The sequence below is a fragment of the Choristoneura fumiferana genome, chromosome 8 (genome assembly GCF_025370935.1).
Source record: "Choristoneura fumiferana chromosome 8, NRCan_CFum_1, whole genome shotgun sequence".
Taxonomy (NCBI): Eukaryota; Metazoa; Arthropoda; class Insecta; order Lepidoptera; family Tortricidae; genus Choristoneura; species Choristoneura fumiferana.
Genome location: NC_133479.1, coordinates 1351855 through 1369833, shown reverse-complemented (window position 1 = coordinate 1369833; position 17979 = coordinate 1351855). Strand labels below are relative to the sequence as shown.

The 17979-nt window shown below is 38.4% G+C and overlaps 1 protein-coding gene across 2 annotated transcripts; it reads right to left on the bottom strand.

Annotated features, from left to right (window-relative positions):
* Nucleotides 1–1388: 1388 nt before the first annotated feature.
* On the bottom strand, nucleotides 1389–17856 carry LOC141430079 (acyl-CoA synthetase short-chain family member 3, mitochondrial-like). 2 transcript variants are annotated; one of them, XM_074090620.1, is made up of 12 exons: nucleotides 17684–17856; nucleotides 13186–13336; nucleotides 12591–12735; nucleotides 10716–10860; nucleotides 9903–9999; nucleotides 8837–9036; nucleotides 7730–7961; nucleotides 7184–7343; nucleotides 5370–5517; nucleotides 4642–4787; nucleotides 4183–4414; nucleotides 1389–3743 (listed from the first exon to the last, which is right to left on the bottom strand). In XM_074090620.1, the coding sequence occupies exons 1-12, from the start codon at nucleotides 17703–17705 to the stop codon at nucleotides 3466–3468; spliced, it is 1956 nt and encodes a 651-aa protein (XP_073946721.1). In that variant the 5' UTR covers nucleotides 17706–17856; the 3' UTR covers nucleotides 1389–3465. The 2 variants fall into 2 exon arrangements, with proteins under 2 accessions (XP_073946721.1, XP_073946722.1); XM_074090621.1 differs by having other exon boundaries at nucleotides 17680–17834.
* Between the last annotated feature and the right edge of the window lie 123 nt (nucleotides 17857–17979).

The following is a 17979-nucleotide window of genomic DNA, read 5'->3' as shown; positions in this document are numbered from 1 at the left end:
AAAATATTCGCGATCGTGTCAATTGTGAAGGAATATTATTTTAATTTGAACAAAATTTTGAATAATTATTAAAATACTTAAATACGTTCTTATCAAGGTGCGTTTTGTCGTATGCAATTATCCCGTTTAACTGACTGCTACTATTGACCAAATAAACCAGCATTTGAGATCGAAACTTTTTTTTTTGGGAAATTGAAAGTGAATCTAGGCATGAGCGTATACTGTTAGAATAGTCACGAACTGGAGAAGATTTGTGATATTTGAAGTTCTCAGGGGTTTCTATTTTTTATTTAACTGTGCCATAAAGTTGAACTCGACGATTGTTATTTTCTGTCCTTCACACTTTGTTGTTGCATATTTTTTTATTATTTACAATGTGAATAAAAAAAAACTAGAATACGCATACATTACAGATAAACAAATTACAAATTATGTGCTGTCACTTAAAAAAAAATAGGTAAATAAAATGGTGAACTTTTGGAAAACACTGTGAAAAACACCGTGGCCTGGAGGACTGTTAATTATTGGCCCCATTGGCCCAAAATCTGTTGCTAGGCCATCTACGCACCCTAATTAATCACATGGCACACCATCTTCTAGACACCCTATATAACGGCTTTTTTTTCTAAATAAGACAGAGATTGGTTGTCTGGAAGAGATCGCTTTTTAGCGATAAGAACGCCTATTGTCTACCTGTTTTTTTTTATTTTTGTAATGTCTCTTTACTGCTTTTGGTGATCAATAAAGAATATTTGTATTGTATTGTAAGACAAACTTCGGCTCAACACAGAAGAACAGCGCTTGACTGGTTGTGGCTGGCGTTCTTTCCGGGAGGCTTTATGTCCATCATTGCGCGTCTAATGGCTAAGTATATAAGTAAGTAGTATAAAAGTAAGGGCGGCATTTTTCAGTTTTTGCTCCGCCTCTAAAAAATCAAAAATCCTGCTGCACATATCGACATCCTAATTATCATCGGCTTTCACTCTTGGCCATGTCGCATCATCACAAAAGCACTCAACTTTATAGTATTGATATTTAAACCATTTATATGGACCCACCGCAAAGTAACGCCTGATTCAATAAATTTTGTGGTGCTTGAATGAATAATTGAGTGGAATTCTGACAACTGCCATAATAAGCCGTTTCAGGGATCATCATCATCCCTCCTCGTATACGTCCCACTGCTGGGCATAGGCCTCCTCTCAAAATGAGAGGACTTCGACCGTATTTCAACTGATAACCACCATTTCTTATACTGGACTAATTATTACGAAACTGATCTTACTTTAATCAAAATTGTAAGGGGTCATTCTTGCTGGGATAATACTTCATTCTAAAAAAGGCTTTAAACTCTTTGAAATTCGGTTAATTAATAAAACAATATGCAGTAAACTATTCATATTGATTTATTGTGTTCACACAACTTTATTCTTATAATTTATAACAAATACTAATAAAACAGAGCTACCTACTAGTCAATTTCCCGATCAAATGAATACAAAACGTGTGACATTAAAAACATACAAAACATTTAAATACATACCCTTTCAATTCAAATGGATTTAATAAATTTACATGGCTCAATGAAGTTCTTACTCCGCAAGAGCTCTGCGCCACAAACCTATTTACTTATTATTATTTAAAACGTTAATGCACAAGAATTAACAGAATTGTGCAGAAGGTGAACTCAAAACTCAATGGAATTCGCCACTAGAGGCGCTAGTGTAGCGTGAGGTCTCCGAAATGTCAAATCTCATAGATTTTGGGTGAGCTACGCGGGTTTATTTATAATTAGAATAATTTTGTGAATATTTTGCAATATCTGAAAATAAATATAACAAATATGCGTTCCGGGGCAATGAATGTCTGTGTTTTGAGACAGTTTTGTCTTTCAGAAACCTTTGTCCTCCCTTTTTTCCGAACAAAACGGGGACTATGCAACACTGTGGCATGTATTAAATATGATTTTAATCTAAACTTTGTTTTCACGTCCGTAATAACAGACTTTGAAAGCCATACTTAATTAAAAAACCTCACGCAACAGTGCGCCATCTAGTGAGACAAAAAACGATAGCCCTCATTGATTTATTACTCAAATTTTGTAAAATTACATGGTGTTATAAATTAATAGTGTTTCAAACAAGGGCATTGCAATATAATACTTAACTATTCTATTATATTATATTCTGATACATTCAGTTAGTTTTGATTTATCATGTATGTTTGTCTAATAATTATATGTGTGTGTGTGTGTGTGTGTGTGTGTGTGTGTGTGTGCGTAAGAATGGGTATACCTATGTGTGTGTAACCCATTTTATTAACATTTGTTTCAATTGTTTTATAAATATGTTATCTTTGTTTCTTTCTTGTGAAATGTTAAGGCACCTCTGGGTTACTTTAAAAAAACAAACTTTTCTCGCAATTTCATACTCATTTGTAGTGAAATTAACGATTATTATTAAGGAAATTTAATTGGTACCACTACACAATAATTCCACGACGCCAGCGTAATAAATAAAAAAAATAGCGAAGTGCGTGTCGGGTCATAAAGCACTTTGAAAGAAATTGTAAATTATATTATTATTATATATATCTCACCCGCGGGATGTTAAGAATATACAAGCCTCTATCAATTATAGTTTACAGATATGTAGCCATTATGACTTGAAAATATTGCCCTTTTATTGCCTATCCCATCAGAATTAAAAAAACACGCTCTTAGTGCATTTTTATGACCCTCAAGGAGCATGCGTCTACCAAATTTTGTCTCTATCTCAAGTGATTTAGGTTGTTCGTTGTTTTTCCGTTAGTCAGTCTGTCACGTTACTCTATTAAAGATTTAAAAGAAGATAACATCAGTTGGTACACTTACATTAATCACGTATTACTTAATGTCAATAAAAGTTGAAGCATGCCTATTCAGGGACACGGCGGTACCCTCTCTAAGACGACAAAAATATCCCTAATATTATAATGTTAAAATAAAGTCGCCAATAAATATTCTTACCAATTTTCTGTACTTTGAAAAAATATGATTGTTGGCCACTGTAAAGTTAAACACTTAGAACTAGATTAATAATAACGACACTTTGGTTAGTTAGCAAACTAAAAAAAAAACTAAAAACATTTTAGTAATTGTATCCCAAATTGTATCCCAAACTAACTGAATAAACGAATAATTAATCAATGAATGAATAAGAACTAAATTTAAATAATTGCTCACTGCCCTTTTATGATCTTCTTAGAAAAAAAAAACATGGAGTCACTAAATAAATACCATAATTAGGAACTAAATACAATAAATATTTCGAACACTCAGTTCGTAAGCGTATAAACTCAAAACAATACATCATTTTAATCTAGACTTTCCAGAAACCGCATGAAGTTCAATTTTACTACAGTTGATGCGCTTTCGAACTAGGTGTTAACTTAATAAATTACAATTAGTTTTTTTCGAAAAAAATCTTAGACTTCTGGATCTGGCGCGTCAATGGCATATCCGAGTTTCTGTAAAGCAGTTTTAATTTCTCCAAAAACACTAGCATCCTCAATTGTAGCTGGCAGCTTTACTAACTGTGATCTGGCCAATTTTGCAATTGCCCCTCTTAGGGCTTTACCAGATCTTGTTCGAGGTAAAGCGGGTACTGCTACTGCCTTTCGGAATGCTGCTATTGGTCCTATCAAATGACGGACCAGAGCAATAAGTTCTTGGGTAACCGTACTTTCTGCTACTATTTCTTCATCTATAAAAAAGGATAAGGAAATTGGTTATTAAGAAATAAATATAGACATTACTTTCGCCTGGAGGGATATTTATCTTGTGTTAATAATCAAATAAATCAGTAACTTGGTTTGGAAATCATTTTAGGGCTCAACGCAAGCAAATAAGTTTCATAATTACAAAGTTGCCCAAAAACTAAACATGTATATAAAAATCGTGCAACGTGAAAGTTATTAAGCAAAGTAGACACTGAGTTGAGTATGGATGAATGACGAGCAATGGACGTCTGCAGGGCTATTATGAAATTCGAAAATCGAAGTTATGTCGTTCCGTTTCTCTGACGCTTATACTATTCAATACGAGAGTAAAAGGGACGGTACGATACGAACTTCGATTTTCGAATTTCAGAGTAAGCCCTCTGGTTGAAAAGAACATTCATCATAAACAAGTAATATACTTACCATCTTGTGGTGGCCTCATGACATATAAACACAATGGCACATCTCCTTTCATGACATCAGGGGCTCCGACAACGACAGCATCAGCGATTCTTGCGTGTTTGAGGACCACATCCTCTATGGCTGCTGTGGAGAGCCTATGGCCAGCAACATTGATAATGTCGTCAGCACGGGCGACCACCCAAACCGCTCCTTCAGCACTCATCCAGCCTGCGTCTTGGGTATCATAGTAACCCTAAAAGAATATATGATAACCATAAATAACTATGGTATAAAGATTCGTGCACCCACCCATTAATTCATCGAGTGGACGGCAAAGATCTTTGTTTTATTGCGTTATTTTTTACAAGTTCTTTAAGTCCAATTTGGTCCAATAGAGGAATCACATAGCCTAGAAATCATAATTATGATAAACGAAGCAGATATTATGATAACTTAAAATTAATGAAGGCAATTTCTTACAGGATATGATTCGAAGTATGTTCTTTTGAACCTTTCATCGGCCAGCCAGAGTGTAGATGCAAAGCCCGGTGGCAACGGCAGCTTTGCAACCAGTCTGCCGACTTCACCCGTCTCGCATTCTGAGCCATCTTCTCTTAGGACGTGAACTGAAAAAAAATTACATTTATTTTAGTGTCAGAACTCGGAATACTCACAATTTATACATAGAAGATACAAATCCATTGTTGTAAAATGTATTTATCTGTGTCTGGTAAAGGTAACGAAAGACACGAATGTTAAGATTGAATAAAAAGAGGGTTAATGTTTGGCGAACAGTTCTAGTAAATTCACTGTAAAATCAGTATTTTTTAAGGCAATGAGAACTATTATATCTTGCACGTTAATGTGGTGCACAATACAAACCATGTCAAAAGTGCACTGTATTTTTTTAAGAAATAACTGCAAAGCCGTGCTTTAACAAAATGTCAGTTAGTTGCGATTGCATGAAAAAAAATTATTGCCTATTAGTTATGCAGCAGATTTCTACATTTATTGGTACCAGTACTTTCAACTATTCTGTTTTGGTTTGGCCCAGCCTTTCCCAACCTTTTCAAATGACAGACTTCTTTGAGATTCAATGGTAATTCCCAAGAGCCCCTTAAGAAATATCAAGCTTTCACTGATGCCTCACAGCAACTAGTCTAAGATTCTCTGGATCACTTAGCTGTAGACGGTTTGGGTAAACTTACTATCATATCCCGGTACCGGATAGCCAGCGGAGTGTGGAAGCACGGCTTTGATGCCGTAGCCGAGACACGCGGCAGTAATCGCAGATCCTGTCTCCGTCTGCCACCAATGGTTCAGGACAGGCACGCCAAATATGCGCTCTGCCCAGAGCTGCAAAATAAATAATCAACAGTAATTCAGCAATTTGACTTAACGCGCCTCTGGTGCAGAATATGACAGGCCCTCCTGTGGGTATTTTAAAAGACGACTATCGGATGAGAGGTCCAGGGTTCCCTTTTGCCACCTAAGAACTTACAAAATTTCACAAACTGCCACTAATAATCTTTGATCCCTGTAACATGTGAAATGCGAAACATTGGTCATTTCATTTCATATAAAGCGTGAAATGTTTTTTTTGCAATTTTGTACACAAAAATCAAGAATAATAAAAACAAAACAAGAACTAGGTACTTGTTTTTTCCTTGTAAATGAAAACTTACTTATCCGGCCTTACTTTCAATGGGTCTACACCGGTTGAAAGGGCGTTAAACAAAGAACCGAGTTCACGCTAACAGTGCCACTGAATTAGTTTGCATAATGTACTGGACAGTTATTGCTTGCTCCGTTATACATTATATCAATGTTTTTAAATATGTCTAGGTTCAAAAATCTTTACAGTTTCCTAGTCTTTTTTTATTTATTTAGCTACTTTTTTAAACAGACCTTGCGATTGTAACGCTCTTATAATATTTTTTTGTCTTTTTCGATACGTTCGTCAAACATTTTTATCACAGATAGAGTAACAAATAAACCACATGTAGCTTAAATAGCTTAATACTAAGCTTGTTAAGTTTTTACAGTCAATGTCTGTTGGATCTGACGGATTCATTGTATGGATCATAGTTCAATAATAAATAAAGATTCAAAAAAATGTTTATGAATAACGTAAGGTGTGAGGTGTGGTTTGTCACGCGTCGAAATAATTAATTAGTTAATTATTCATTAAGTCAACTGTATGTTTCAGAAGTCGCTATAAAGAGCGACGACCTCTCAAAGCAAACAAAAGACAATAGCGCAGGATTATTAATAAAACCGGCCAAGAGCGTATCGGACACGCCCAAGATAGGGTTGCGTAGCGATTACAAAAAAATCAACTAATGTTTTTCTAAGGATTTCATATTGTGTACGGAATCTTCCATAGTTTAGGTATATTTTATACCTTAGGCTGCTATTTACTCTTAAACTACTAATAATTCTTAAGCAAACTTAACCGTTATAGTTTTCCTTGAAAATTTGATATACTTACTACATCCTGAATTTTTTCAAATTTTTCCTCCCACCAGTTTAGATTTTAGAGGGGGGGGGGACGCTCGATTTTAATGAAAATTTGCACTTTGAAGTTGAATATTTCGCAAATAAATCGCTGAAAATCGTCTTAGTAAACCCCTTATGATTTTAAAAGACCTATATAACGATACCTCACACTATAGGGTTGGATGAGATAAAAAAAATCCCCCACTTTACGTCTATAGGAGGTACCGTAAACAATTTTTTAAAAGTTTTTTATTGTACCTTGTCGGTCGACAACGAACGTCAATTTTATTTTTGTTTGTGACTACAGTGAAGGCACAAACTGAATAGTCGTGGGCCTAGGCGGCGATGGTCGAATGATCTAGACGTATTCCTGGACGGCTGACCGTAAACCGCGTAAAATCGGGTTGAATCGAGAACATGTCCCACTAAGCGTTTGCTCATAAATGAGACCCAACGCTAGGCTAATAACCATAAGGTTAGACCTTCACTAAACCTGACCTTGTATAACCATTACTGTACTTACGCGGGTTTCCTGATCACAGTGCTCTCCAGCAATGAAGACAGACTTGAGAGAGTTGCAGCAGTATCTTCTGGCATACTTGGTGTTGGGGTCGGCCCGCTTGAGCACGCGTATCGCAGTCGGTATGGTAAACAAAGCGTTGACTCTGTGCTGTTCGATGATTCTATATGAAAAATTGTTTTTATGGTTTCAGTTATGTCGAGTAATCGCAATTAAATTGCTTGATCATTGATATAAAATTGCACAGATAACTGCTAACTTAAGAATAACCCAAATCGTTGCTGCTAGTGAAGATATCGATTACTATATATAGAAAATACAATTGAATTGAGATTTAAAACACAAATGATCTTCGATAAAATTCACGTAAGTAAATTAGAAGTTCACTAAAAAAAACACCGGAGGCTCCCAATACCATTTATTACCGTGCATCTTATTAAATAAAAAATAAATAGTTATACGGTGAAAATCAAGGTATGGGTGTGTACCTACATATATTATTATGAATATGCTTTATGGTACCCATTTGTTTACGTTCACTAAGCTTACCTATAATATTGGCCAGGGTCTGGAGTCCTGTCAGGTTTGCCCTCAAACATGACAGAGGTCAGGCCTGCGAGCAATGGGCCATAGCAAATATATGAGTGCCCCACCACCCACCCAAGGTCAGAGGCTGCCCACCACACACCCTTTTTAAGACCGTATATGGCGCTCATGGTCCAACAGACAGTGGCAGCGTGGCCACACGGACGTTGCACGCCTTTCGGAGCATCGGTGGTACCTAGAAATATGTATTGAGAATCCCGTTAATAAATTGCAGAAAAAAAATAGAAATTTGGCTTTTGGTGTCATTTTTAGTGAATCATAAGTATTTTTTACTCATAAACGTTTGTTAGACTCTTCTTAACAAAAATTTCCTTCGCATTTATCTACAACGTTTGATTTTGTCACCCAGACTAAAACACATACACATAATGTAATTATGTACAATAGAATGACTAAGGGGGTAAAGGTACATCACTGTATTTAAATGAAAGCATTAAAAGTAAATATATGTGTTTACATAAATCAAATTTGAAGTCATTGTTGCCAAAATAAAAACTAAATGAATTATTCAACAATTCATTTAGTTTTTATTTTGGCAACAATGACTTCAAATTTGATTTATGTACCTAAACACATATATTTACTTTTAATGCTTATTCAACAATGTTAATTTTATTTTCAAACTGAATATATTTTTAATAATTTCAAAAATTTATATTTTTAAATACTAGTTATGCCGCGAAAATTATGAAATTTACGAAAATTAAAAATTGTTTTATATTAATTCAAGTTATACTATAAAATGTATTTGTGCCAGATTTAATCATAATACCTTAAAGCGTTATCTCGTGATTTAGTAACTAACATCTGAAGGGCTCACAAGTCACACTTATAATAATTAGTATGAGAGCGGCCCGATTACTCTTCCTTTTTTATACGTAAACTGTACCGCAAGAGCTATTCTTTGAAATACCAACATAAAATCCGCAAATTAAACAATTACAAAGTCTATTTCAAATCGAATGTAATATTTTATTTACTACTAAATTACTCGTCATTGTAACTTTCATTCATGTGCTTTAATAAATTCGAATTAAATTAATTGTTTACCGGATGTGTAGAGTATATATAAGGGTTCATTGGCCTCCACGGACACGCATGGCACCGGATCGGCTTCCATGGCCTCTTCCCAACACAAGTCTCGACCCCTTTCTAGGGAACATTCCAGAACCCTTCTCCGTTGATATATAATGCACTTTAAGGGTTGATGCGTGCTTTGAGAAAGAGCTTCGTCTAAGATGTCTTTGTATCTAAAATAATATAAGATATATATGAAAGAAAAGTGTTGTATAAAAGTAAAGTGTACCAATTACAGTTTTTTTTAAGGTTTTTCTAATTAGTACCAAAAGTAAGTAGTACATTAATAATGTATGTCTGTACCAACACAGTGGGGGCTTATACGTACAATACAACGGAATTAACCAATACAGTCAATGACGACGACGAATGATCATCGTTATACCTAAAACAATTATATTAACTTTTACTCTGAATTATCTCCAAGTTAAGCAAAACAAAAACAAAGGCACGGCCGTACCATGCTTTTCTCGAAGCCATTCAGGCTATTTTCAACATGCATTAAGGTACGACTAAACCGCTTCCTAATAAACGGTGACTGCACGGAATCGCAGTAACGCACCGTATGCGCACCGCTTTTATCGCATGCTCTCCACACCGCTGCTTAAAATACGGAATCGCAGTGATGTGCCGTAAACGTCAGGACTTTACCGAACAAAAGTCTTGTCGTTTACGGCCCGTCACTGCGCTTCCGCACCGTTTGCGTATTTTAAGCAGCGATGTGGAAAGCATGCAAAAAAAAAACCGATACGGTGCGTCACTGCGATTCCGTGCCGTCACCGTTTTTTAAGCAGCGGTTTGGTCGCAACTTTATACGTGACATACATGAAAAAATTATAATTAAAAACAAATTAATTTGGCATTCTTTCACATAGTTTTTTGTACATAGCCCTGCAAAACTGCTTTCACAGTTTGTCTGCAGGATACAGTCTCTATAAGAACATGAGTAATAAATAAGTACATTATGTAATTTAGAATTGCATAAATGATTACATTGTTATAGTAATGCTACTGTGTTATTCAAATATATTGTACACACCTGACAATTTTGTTTGGTTCAACACCGCAGCTCGCTGCAATAATCACTGTTGGCTCTGCATGTTCAATACGAGTTTTAAGTTCTCTTGCCGCAAAACCTAAAAATACAACGTAATAACTATATCTCAAAACAATATTACAATATCAAAAAGAAGATCGTGGAAAAAAATTTCAATTTAAATGCACATGCAAATATTATTTGATAATATCATCTCACAAGATATGCGTGTCCGCTTTTAAAAGCTATTTTCCAAGATCGATTTAAACTTGATATTATCAATATATTTATTATATTCTTTTGGTTCTAACGACTTTGCTAGTGTACTTCATTACTTTTGCTAAAAGTCTGGAGTTCTGTTACGCACCGCTGCATTTTCATACATTCTGTCACAAACCCCGAATGGTAGTCTGATCAGCCAATAAAAAAAAAACTTGTTTGTGGAACGGGGTGACACTTTTTCCCGGCCCGGATAATACCGGGACGGGATGGAAATACCGACCCTGTTTTTCGTGTACACGCCCATAGAAGCTCCTGTCAGTTTCTATGGGCGTGTACACAAAAAACAGGGCCGGTATTTCCATGTCGGTGTTATCCGGGAAAGACTGTCACCCGTGGAACGCATCCATATTTTACAGCTTGGGGGGTTCTCTTTCGGGACTTGGGTGGGGTACTGCTAACTATGTACTGGGCCCCGTTTCTCAAAGTTTACAATTCTAATATTAGTGTTTTGTCTCGTAAATTGAATGAGAATATGTAACAAAACACTAATATTATTAGACTAATATGCTTCGAGAAACTGGGCCCTTTACTTACCTCCAAAAACTACAGAATGTATGCCGCCAATCCTGTTAGTTGCCAGCATTGCGATCACCGCCTCCGGGATGAGCGGCATGTAGATGAGCACCCGTGAGCCGCGGGTCACTCCCAGCTCTGACAGCTTGCCGGCGAGGCGGGATACCTGTACAACGAATGAGGGCTATCGTTTTTTGTCTTTCTAGATGGCGCCATTGTTGCGTGAGGTTTTAATTGAAAGCCAAGTCTGTTATTACGGGCGTGAAAACAAAATAAGATTAAAATCATATTGAATACACCTTAAAACCGTACCTACCATAAAAATACTGAGCAACCACAGTGTTGCGTAGTCCCGTTTTGTTCGGAAAAAAAGGGAGGACAAAAGTTTCCGAAAGGCAAAACTGTCTCAAAACACAGACATTAATTGCCCCGTAACGCATAATTGCCATAATTAATTTCAGGTAATGCAAAATATTCACAAAATTATTCTAATTGTAAATAAACCCGCGTAGCTCGCCCAAATACTATGAGATTTGACATTTCGGAGACCTCACGCTACACTAGCGCCTCTAGCGGCGAATTCATACGCGATAGCCCTCATTCAAATGAAGGCCATTGTGATCTATCTATTTTGGTACGGATTCCTGTCGTTGACTCCAGATCAGAAGGTTGCGTGTTCAAATTCTGTCGGGGTCTGGGGGTAGGTTGCAATAGAGATTTTTCTCCAAACGGATTCTGGGGGTCGGAGTCCGATGAAAGAGCGTCAAACAAAGAGTCGTTGTAGAAAGTATTCATCTATGCCTGTATTGTTTTTTTTTTATTTTCACTGGATGGCAAACGAGCAAGTGGGTCTCCTGATGGTAAGAGATCACCACCGCCCATGGACACCTGCCACACCAGGGGGATTGCAGATGCGTTGCCAACCTAGAGGCCTAAGATGGGATACCACAAGTGCCAGTAATTTCACCGGCTGTCTCACTCTCCACACCGAAACACGACAGTGCAAGCACTGCTGCTACACAGCAGGATTAGCGAGCAAGATGGTGGTAGCAATCCGGGCGGACCTTGCACAAGGTCCTACCACCGGCAAAACCGGTTGTACTCGTATGACATCTACGGCAATACTAGCACTTTCGTTGTCTCTGGTAGCTCTTCCCTTTCTGTCATGAAGCTCCTGCCTTACCTACGTGTGTAGGTATTTCAAAGTTAATTTAATCCGAGCATCCATTAGTATTTATTTTACCCTCTCTACGGCCACAGCGTTGTGGTACACTAACATCTGTGGCCAGCCAACACACTACTAGTATTATAGTAACAGGTAATAGTAATAGGTAGTATTCTTTGCTAATGACCTGGTCTTACAGCTCGCTGTAGCCTGTGAGTGATGCGACACACGGTGTCCGAAGAGGGGAGTCATACACCGCTGCATTTGTGGTGTCTCTACGGCCACAGTGTTGTGGCATACTGACGTCTGTGGCCAACACACTACTGACTGACCTGGTGTCGCAGCTCGTTGTAAGTGATGTGACGCACACTGCCCGTGAGGGGGGAGTCGAGTACCAGTATCACTGTGGTACCCTCTACGGCCGCAGTGTTGTGGCACACTGACATCTGTGGTCACACTACTGACCTGGTGTCGCAGCTCGTTGTAAGTGATGTGACGCACACTGCCGTGAGGGGGAGTCGAGTACCAGTATCACTGTGGTACCCTCTACGGCCGCAGTGTTGTGGCACACTGACATCTGTGGTCACACTACTGACCTGGTGTCGCAGCTCGTTGTAAGTGATGTGACGCACACTGCCCGTGAGGGGGGGGAGTCGAGTACCAGTATCACTGTGGTACCCTCTACGGCCGCAGTGTTGTGGCACACTGACATCTGTGGTCACACTACTGACCTGGTCTCGCAGCTCGCTGTAAGTGATGCGACGCACAGTGTCCGTGAGGGGTGAGTCGTGCACCAGTGCCACTGTGGCGCCTTCGCCTTTTGCCACGTGCCTGTCCACGGCATTGTGGCACACTGACATCTCGCCACCTACCCACCTGTGAAGATTTTTTTATTTGTAAACTTTAGTTTTTGTTGCATATTATTGTAACGATTATTTTTCCAAATTATGCCGCAACTAGAACTAGGGAGGCTGCCCGGGGGCGCCAGTACTACAGGACGCCGCGCGCACCAGCTCAACAATCACCATCATTTGAATCACTTACCTATTTTTTATGGATTTAAAGGAAAACTGACTCAGCGTATTAACTTTCATAGACTTATCTCGTAGGAGTTAGTTAGTATGAGTATTTCTATGTCTAACAAACACGGTTTTTCACTTTGTCGTTTGTCGTATACATAATAGAAGGGCGCTAAAGGCATGACTCGCCCGGGGCGTCTAAATGGCTATGACCGGCCCGGCGTATCTCCCAAATTTTGATCGGCATAGCGAAAGTGCCAAGCCACTTTGGCTTGGTTGAGCTGGTGAAACAGATTACTTGACTTACCATCTAGTGAACGGTGGGTAACTGTTGTCCAGTACCTGGTCCCAAGGCCGGGACCACTCCAGCTCGTGGCCCACCTCGCCCCAGAACCCCTCAGGGTCCTCCAGGGAGCGCTGATGCGCTTTCTGATACTCTTCTGTGACGCCACTCTCTCCTGTTAAATTGTTTATATTTAAATTCATACACATACTACACCTGTCTTCAGTCTGTCCGATGCACCGTATCTTTGCTATATTTACTTGTCATTATCATTACTAAACACAGGTAAACAGCGTATCGAATGTGGCAAAAGTAGATAAGTAGACAAGCCGGTGGGAATGGAGTTGTTATTGGGCACGCCACTATGAGAAGAACATAACTAAGGTAATCCTAGTGCTCGACACGCGTATGCCCAATAGACGACACCCTGCTGTCGTCATGCTGTGAATTTGAATTTGAATTTGTACACCGGAAATAGTAAGCGATACAGAAAAAAGGTACACAGAGAGAAAATTACAAGGTACAATATTTCGGTCGCTGCGAGCAAAAACTCCAGGAAACGGTAGTTCGCCTCAGAATACTAGAGTCACCGACATTATCTCGAGAAGCTTAACTTACCAAGTACCTACATAGCATACATACATACATTAACATAACAGTTAGGGGAGAAAAGTTCTCGAGTGACGATCGCGAATCGGAAGACGCGGCGTTGGCCTTCCATTACCCACTATACTAATAGGGGATATAGGTACCTTCAAGTGATGTGAAATGCTAGTTGTTTCGGAACACTGCCATAGTTCCTTTGCCTATCTGTGGTAGATGAGTTTCTAGCTATTTGTTGTTTTGACATAGAGATTCGGAGATACTGATTGCGCCTAAATTATGATTGTAAATGTGGAATCAAGGGTTAATGAGTCAAGACTTCAGTGTTCATTTCTGTGTCGTTTTATTATATTTTACAACACAGAAACACTAGTCACGTTTATGATAGGCTAAGCCAATCTCAAACAAGACTGTAACGTCAAACGAACCTCGCGATACTAACGCCATCTAGCGATATTTCGCTATTTAAAAATCGATTACGATTTGAAAATTGATTATTGACATGGAACTAATAAACAAAATTGTAGGTAGTCAATGAATGATCTCATGCGCTGCGCAACCTAAATGAAAGTTAGCCTTTTGACCCATGGAACAATGGGCGCCATGTTTTTATTCGTTCACTCGCGGCTTCGCAGTCCTTGCATTGGACTGATTTTTAAATCACACAGCACTCGAAAATACTCGAACATGGTGAAAAATTGTAAGGAATTTGAAATAACAATAAGAGTACAATGACTCTTTATTGTACACCAGAAATAGTAAGCGATACAGAAAAACAGGTACACAGAGAGTAGGTATTTTAGTAGTGAAAAATTGAGCCGAAATTATTTTTCACTGCCCAATAGTCGTAAACTTCGTCTTTATGCTGGATCTAGGCAGCATTAAATGGCTATTTATGCTCTAGGGCATAAAGTAACATCTTCGTTTAAGGAAGCACGGGCAATCAGGTGTTAACAGCCACAAACAAAAGTTTTTTTTAATACCTAATTCGTAATTTAAATGTTAAGTACCTGGGTGACCGAGCTTTGATCGGGCTAAAACTCGATAACAAGCGTTATCCCAGAGATAAGACCATAAGCTACCTAGATCGATTTTTCATCCCGAAAATCCCTACATCTCTCATCATTTGTGCCCTTAGTGTAGGTTTTCGGTTGCAATATTCGTCTCGATCGCGTTCGCGTTAAAATTACTGTAATTAATAATATAAGCCATAGGTGTCTGCTGTTAGACTTATGCCTTACCTCACAGACCTGCATGAACCCACGGCTTTAACCAGGCCCTATACCACGGAGTGCAAGACGCTAATATTATTTTATACGAGAATGAGAGGGACGGTACGATACGAACTTCGATTTTCGAATTCCATAGTAGCCCTCCAGGTTATCAGAATCTGTCCATCTAGTCTAGTTGATGGACGTCCTACGCTGCGCTTGTCGTTTTATTTATCTCCAGGTATAAATCTAATACCTTTAAACTATATTTCGGGGATCTCGGAAACGGCTCCAACGATTTCGATGAAATTTGATATGTAGGGATTTTCGGGGATGAAAAATCGATCTAGGTAGCTTATGGTCTTATCTCTGGGAAAACGCTTGTTATCGAGTTTTAGCCCGATCAAAGCTCGGTCACCCAGGTACTTAACATTTAAATTACGAATTAGGTATTAAAAAAAACTTTTGTTTGTGGCTGTTAACACCTGATTGCCCGTGCTTCCTTAAACGAAGATGTTACTTTATGCCCTAGAGCATAAATAGCCATTTAATGCTGCCTAGATCCAGCATAAAGACGAAGTTTACGACTATTGGGCAGTGAAAAATAATTTCGGCTCAATTTTTCACTACTAAAATACCTACTCTCTGTGTACCTGTTTTTCTGTATCGCTTACTATTTCTGGTGTACAATAAAGAGTCATTGTATTGTATTGTACTCTTATTGTTCCACATTTACAATCATAATTTAGGCGCAATCAGTATCTCCGAATCTCTATGTCAAAACAACAGATAGCTAGAAACTCATCTACCACAGATAGGCAAAGGAACTATGGCAGTGTTCCGAAACAACTAGCATTTCACATCACTTGAAGGTGCTTGAAGGTACCTATATCCCCTATTAGTATAGTGGGTAGTGGGAGGCCGACGCCGCGTCTTCCGGTTCGCGATTCAGTATTCAGTATTCATTTATTTGGCAAAAACATAAGACTTATAAATACTAGTACTTACAGAAATTATGCACCCTGGTAGGGTATAGCCACAATTATTATGTATGAAATTATAATCTAATACACAACTAAAAGCCCTGCCTAAAAACTACTTAAAAATACTAGACTTAAAAAAATATATATTTCTATTATTGAAATTGCACAAAGTTAATTATGTATTAGGTATGGCACGATAATAATTTTTTATCGTCACTCAAGAAACTTTTCTCCCCTAACTGTTATGTTAATGTATGCATGTATGCTATGTAGGTACTTGGTAAGTTAAGCTTCTCGAGATAATGTCGGTGACTCTAGTATTCTGAGGCGAACTACCGTTTCCTGGAGTTTTTGGTCGCAGCGACCAAAATATTGTACCTTGTAATTTTCTCTCTGTGTACCTGTTTTCTGTATCGCTTACCATTTCTGATGTACAATAAAGTAATAAAGAGCCATTGTATTGTATTGTATGTAAGTAGTTTAAGGTAAACGTACGAGTGCTCGTCACTGTACCAATAGTTGGCATCTTTAATCTTATGTCATTAGCAATAGAGATGACAGCAGGGTGTCGTCTATTGGGCGTTAGCGTGTCGAATACTCGGACTTTACCTTAGTTATGCTCTTCTCATAGTGGCGTGCGATCGTGCGAGTATATTTTATACCTTAGGCTGCTATTTACTCTTAAACTACTATTAATTCTCGAGCAAACTTAACCGTTATAGTTTTCCTTGAAAGTTTGATATATTTACTACCATCCTGAATTTTTTCCAATTTTTCCACCCACCGGTTTAGATTTTAGAGGGGGGAACGCTCGATTTTAATGAAAATTGCACTTTAAAGTTGAATATTTCGCAAATAAATCGCTGAAAATCGTCTTAGTAAACCCCTTATGATTTTAAAAGACCTATATAACGTACCTCACACTATAGGTTGGATGAGAAAAAAAAATTCCCCCACTTTACGTCTATAGGAGTACCTACCGTAAAAAAAATGGTTAAAAGTTTTTTATTGTACCATTTTGTCGCATAGTTTACATTTATATATATCCGTGCAAAATTACAGCTTTCTAGCATTGATAGTCCCTGAGCAAAGCCGCGGACGGACGGACAGACAGACAGACAGACAGACATGGCGAAACTATAAGGATTCCGTTTTTGCCATTTTGGCTCCGGAACCCTAAAAAATGAAGTCTCCTTTCAATATTGAAGATAGGTAGGTACTTTCCCTCCATGTGGTATCGTCTTGGGACGGCCTGTATGGCAGTTGTCTCACCGCCGGCGAGGAAACGATTGGCTATCGACTATTTTCTCGCTCAAGAAACGAACAAAAGATATAAGATCATGTGTGAGTAAAAGAGACATATTAATAGTTGATCGCTGGCGGTTCACACTGCCGGCGAGAGCTCGCTCTTACATCTTTTGTCGCAGCGACAAGAGCTATAAAACTCGCTGGGCTATAAAACTAGCTCAGCGATACTCGCTCAGCGCTGTTAGCCTGGCGGCCGCCCGGCTCGAGCGAGTGGAGCGAGTAATCGCCCGTCGTGCTCGAACACTCGCTTTTCACTGCTCGCCCACTCGTTTCTAGTTACTCGCTCTCTCTCGCTTCTCGCTCATCCTCGGCGGTGGACAAGTGCCTATATTCCCATAATTTATAAATTTCATGACAGTGTCGAGATAGGTACTAACTGTGTAAAACTCCGGTGTAAAAGTTTCATTACTTACGTACCTACGTTGTCTCTCACGGGCATTGCGTTACACGAGTGAATTAACTATTATCACGCACTTTAATCTAAAATTGAATCAAGGATCTGTTTAACTCCGCAAAAGATTATAATGAAAAATCGTAAATCGATTGACACAGTACAAAATATACACAATATTTTTCTTGATTTCTGTTAACTTCGACATACGGCTAATTTATTTATTATAGAGAATACTACCTTGTTTTTTTTTTGTCAAACCCAAAAAAAAAGATATCGTACAAAATATAACTTTAGATATGTTAAAGATTTGTTTAAGACT